Source organism: Lepisma saccharinum, chromosome 2, assembly GCF_977018435.1.
Source record: "Lepisma saccharinum chromosome 2, izLepSacc3.1, whole genome shotgun sequence".
In the NCBI taxonomy this organism is placed as follows: Eukaryota; Metazoa; Arthropoda; class Insecta; order Zygentoma; family Lepismatidae; genus Lepisma; species Lepisma saccharinum.
The window spans coordinates 53,329,881-53,333,954 of NC_139230.1; the positions used below are offsets into that span (position 1 = coordinate 53,329,881).

Genomic DNA, 4,074 nt, shown 5'->3' on the forward strand with positions numbered 1-4,074 from the left:
CAAAATTGTGCTTGACAGTAATACATGCTTCCAACATATGAAAAGGGAGTAACACATATCTATCAGGCAGCCAGAAGAAATCCACGAAACCCACTATTTGGAGAAAACCTATAGTGGGGATATATTAGACCATTAATTACAACTAAAGGGTACAATGAGAAAATAGTTTGAGAACTGCTGCCTTAAGAATCAAATCTAAATCTAAGGAAGAATGTAGCTTACTTCCCAGTTATCCAATACAAAATGACAACTTCTGGTGAGATGATTAAGAAAAAAGTGTCCGAGATAAATAACTCAGCATTTTACCATATTGGGAGATGAAACTTTAGATGTGTTGGGAACTAAAGAGTTTACAACCATACATTAAATTTTCTTTCACAATCCAGCTGTGTTAAAAGAAGACTACTTTTGTTTTGTGCAAATACAGTCTGCGCGGAAAGTATTGACGCCAACAGCATTGACGTCAATTATTTTCGCGTTTTTACATAGGACCACCTATCTCCTAAACGACACCGTGAAAAGAGTTGTCGTTCATGGGCAGTAAACTACCACCTGCGATCTTCCTTTGTTCGTAGCTGCAAGTTTCAACTCGCTCAGTTTCGATTGGGAGACGTTGTTGTATGTGCACGCGTGCGTGTGGTATTTCCTGTGAATTTTGGGCTTTTGTGTTGGTGTTCTGAGTTGATTTTGTGTGTGAAACGATGCCTTACAACATATTGAAGCCTGGTAATACTGAGCAAGTGATTGCCTTGTTTAGAGCAGGCATAAAAAGCACAGAAATCGCAACACAAACAGGCGTGAACCTGAGAAAAGTGCAACGTTTGGTGAAACGCTTCAAGGACGAAGGTGGGGTCAAAATGCCTTGCCCAAAACCTAAGTCTGGTCAGCCTAGGAAAGTGTCTGAAAAGACACTGCACATCATGAAAAGGCAGCTAAGGAACCAACCTTCGTTAACAGCTAGGGAACTGAAAGAAAAAAATCCTCTGTTGCTTGATAATGTGTCCCTCCGGACAATTCAGGAGAAGATCCATGATGACTTAGGGCTACGCAGTTACAGAGCTCGCCCGAAACCTCGCTTTACAGAGAAGCATTGTAAGAAAAGACGGGATTTCTGTAAGAAATACAGTACCTGGACTGTTCATGACTGGAAAGAAGTGTTGTGGAGTGATGAAGCCACTTTCTTTGTTACTGGTAGTGGTTCCAAGTGAGTGTACCATTCTCCCGGTGATGATCCAACTATAAAACACCCTCCCAGTATTATGGTCTGGGGTTCCTTTAGTTATGGTGGTGTAGGAGAGTTAGTTATGCTTCCTAAAAACCAGACCATGAATCAGTACTGCTATTTTGAGCTCTTAAATGATGTTTTGGTAGTGTCCTTTGAAAAAAGTGGAGTATCTTTTTTTATGCAGGATGGGGCTCCTTGTCACACAGCCAAAAATGTGGTTTCATGGCTCAAAGATGCTTGTGTCCCTTATTTTGATGATTGGCCAGGACAAAGCCCCGACCTCAACCCGATTGAAAACCTGTAGTCTATCATGAAGCGACGTTTAAGGAACAGGGACACATCTACACTGTTTAAGCTAGAAGCTGCCATAAGGGACATTTGGGTCAATCTGCCAGTTAATCTCCTCCAAAACCTGGCTTTGAGTGTTCCAAAACGACTGACAGAATGCCGGAAGCATAAAGGAGGGTCGACAAAATACTGACTACAAGGTGAGTAGTACAACATTGATTTTGTTGATTGTTTTGGTGTATACATCTGTTGTGGTTCTTGCTTTCACTGGTGTGGCGTCAATACTTTCAGCGCAGACTGTATATGACATTACTGCTGAAGCTGTGACAAGAGACAAATTTGAACACTTGCTTAGGCCTGACTATAAACAATTTTGTGATTTCAGCTTTAATGGAACTGTAAACATGGGAGGACACATCAGTGGTGTTCAGGCTTGAATAAAAAAAAAGTGTCCAAGAGTGGTCGACATTCATTTCGCTCTTCACAGTTTGAATCTCGTGTTGTCGAGTGGACTGTCCATCTCAAGCGTGAGAGCTTCGTAAAAATACTCAAAGACACCATAGATGTTTTGATGCCTGATGAAAATAAATGGACAAACACAAACATACTGAGGTGGTTTCTGCACACATACAATGTTCATGCATTGCAACAGAGGAGTTACGTGGTAAAATACATTCTGAACAATTTCATATTCTGATAAAAATTGGGACGATTTAAGGAAAAGTTGCTCCCCATTTTTTGCCCCCACACTATGGCCTCTTAATGCTAAGCCTTGTCTACCAAGTTAAAGTAAACCTTCCTCTCCACCACTGCCTTCCCGTTTTGGCACCTAAATCGCCACCACAGACCTTAAACCTACACTTGGTAGGTTCTATCTATACCCCTATAAAAATATATTTTTTTAGCCTCCCCCCCAAAAAAAAGAATTTTTCGTTAAGTGCCTGCTACCTCCACAAATACGAGGGGATATCAAAAAGTTCATGCAATCTCCTGGAAGGAAACAAATTAGAAACCCCCTTGGACATGTGCTTTGTACAATGGCCCTTGTAGGTTGAGCACATAAATTTTTATCTGTTTTGGATGTTTATTGCTATCCTTTTTTTACAGGTGAATAAAGGAAAGCATCTTGATTGAGAAAATTGAGGCACGGAGCGTCATCGAATTCCTGCATCTCCAGGGGAGAGCAGCAAAACAAATTCATGATGAGATGAAAGCAGTGTACGGGGAGGAAAGCCCATTCTATAAGATGGTTTTCAAGTGGAAACAGCAGTTCCAAACTGGTCACATGGTAATTTCCAATGCCCCTAGGACAGGGAGACCGTCCTTCACAAATGATGCCACATTGATGGAGAAAGTGGAGAAGATGATAATAAAATACAGGAGGATCACCATTGAAAGTGTGATGTCTGTAATCGATGTTAGTTATGGATCCATCTGGAATATCATCCATCACCAGTTGCACCTTCATAAAGTGTCAGCACGGTGGGTGCCACGATTGCTCACCCCTTTCCAGAAGAGAACTAGAGAGGAAAAAGCACTTGAGATGTTAGGCTGCTGTGAGCTGGATGAAGAGGAGTTTTTCAGCAGACTGGTTACAGCTGGAAAGCTGGATCTACCTTTTAGGACAAAGAAACAAAGGAGATGAGCAAGTAGTGGAATCACAGCTCCTCGTCGCCCCCCAAAAAGGCAAGAGTGCAATGGTCAGCCGCTAAGGTGATGCTCTCCGTTTTCTGAGACTGGGGATGGACTACCTGCCACAGGGTCACACAATCACAAGTGACTAGTATTGTGATCTCCTAGCTCGGTTACGTGAAGAATTGAAGGTGAGAAGGCGAGAAAAGCTCACAAAGGAATGCTGCTATTAGCAGACAATGCACCAGCCCATTCTGCCCAGGCATCCATTTCGAAAACAGTTCAATTAGGATACAAAATTTTGGCCAACCCTCCATATTCTCTAGACCTGGCACCAAGTGACTTGTTTCTCTTTCCGGAAATGAAGCGTCCACTCAAAGAACGCCACTTTGACACAAGGGATGATGTCATTTCTCAGGTGGATCAGTGGATTCAGACCCAAACTGCAGTGTTGTATAAAAACGGCTTACGCAAGTTGAAAGACCGCTGGCAGAAATCTGTCGACAAGCATGGCGACTATGTGGAGAAGAACTAATACCACCATGATTTCTTACTTGTTCAAAGTTGTTTCCTTCCAGGTGATTGCACCAATTTTTTGATACCCCCTCGTATGAACCCGGACCTGGACAATACTTGAAGTGAGTGATGTAACTGTCATCTTCAAATAACATATCATGTAGTGTGCAAAAAAGAATTAAATAGTCAATCTAATTAATAAGAAGCAATCATAATAATCACTGCAATATCAAGTAATGAAGCATGATCAGAAGTACGTATTTACAAATGTCAGATTCAGGTGAACACTTTGAAAGAATCTGTAAAGGCAGCTGAAGTGAAAAGAGAGTTACGTCACAAAACAGGAAGAAGACGTTCTTGTTTCTACAGTTTAGATTGGATTTGATTAGGTATGAGTTTGGTTTTAAGACCAC

General features: G+C 41.6%; 1 protein-coding gene across 1 annotated transcript; it reads left to right on the forward strand.

The window, feature by feature from the left end:
- The first annotated feature begins 701 nt into the window (after positions 1-701).
- LOC145982079 (uncharacterized) lies at positions 702-1,208 on the forward strand. Its single transcript, XM_083115678.1, has one exon. It carries the CDS (start codon positions 702-704, stop codon positions 1,206-1,208), a length of 507 nt encoding a protein of 168 aa, XP_082971804.1.
- Positions 1,209-4,074: the final 2,866 nt, after the last annotated feature.

What these genes read in the sequence shown, in the direction of transcription:
- LOC145982079 (XM_083115678.1), top strand. Translation starts at nt 702, where the DNA reads ATGCCTTACAACATATTGAAGCCTGGTAATACTGAGCAAGTGATTGCC.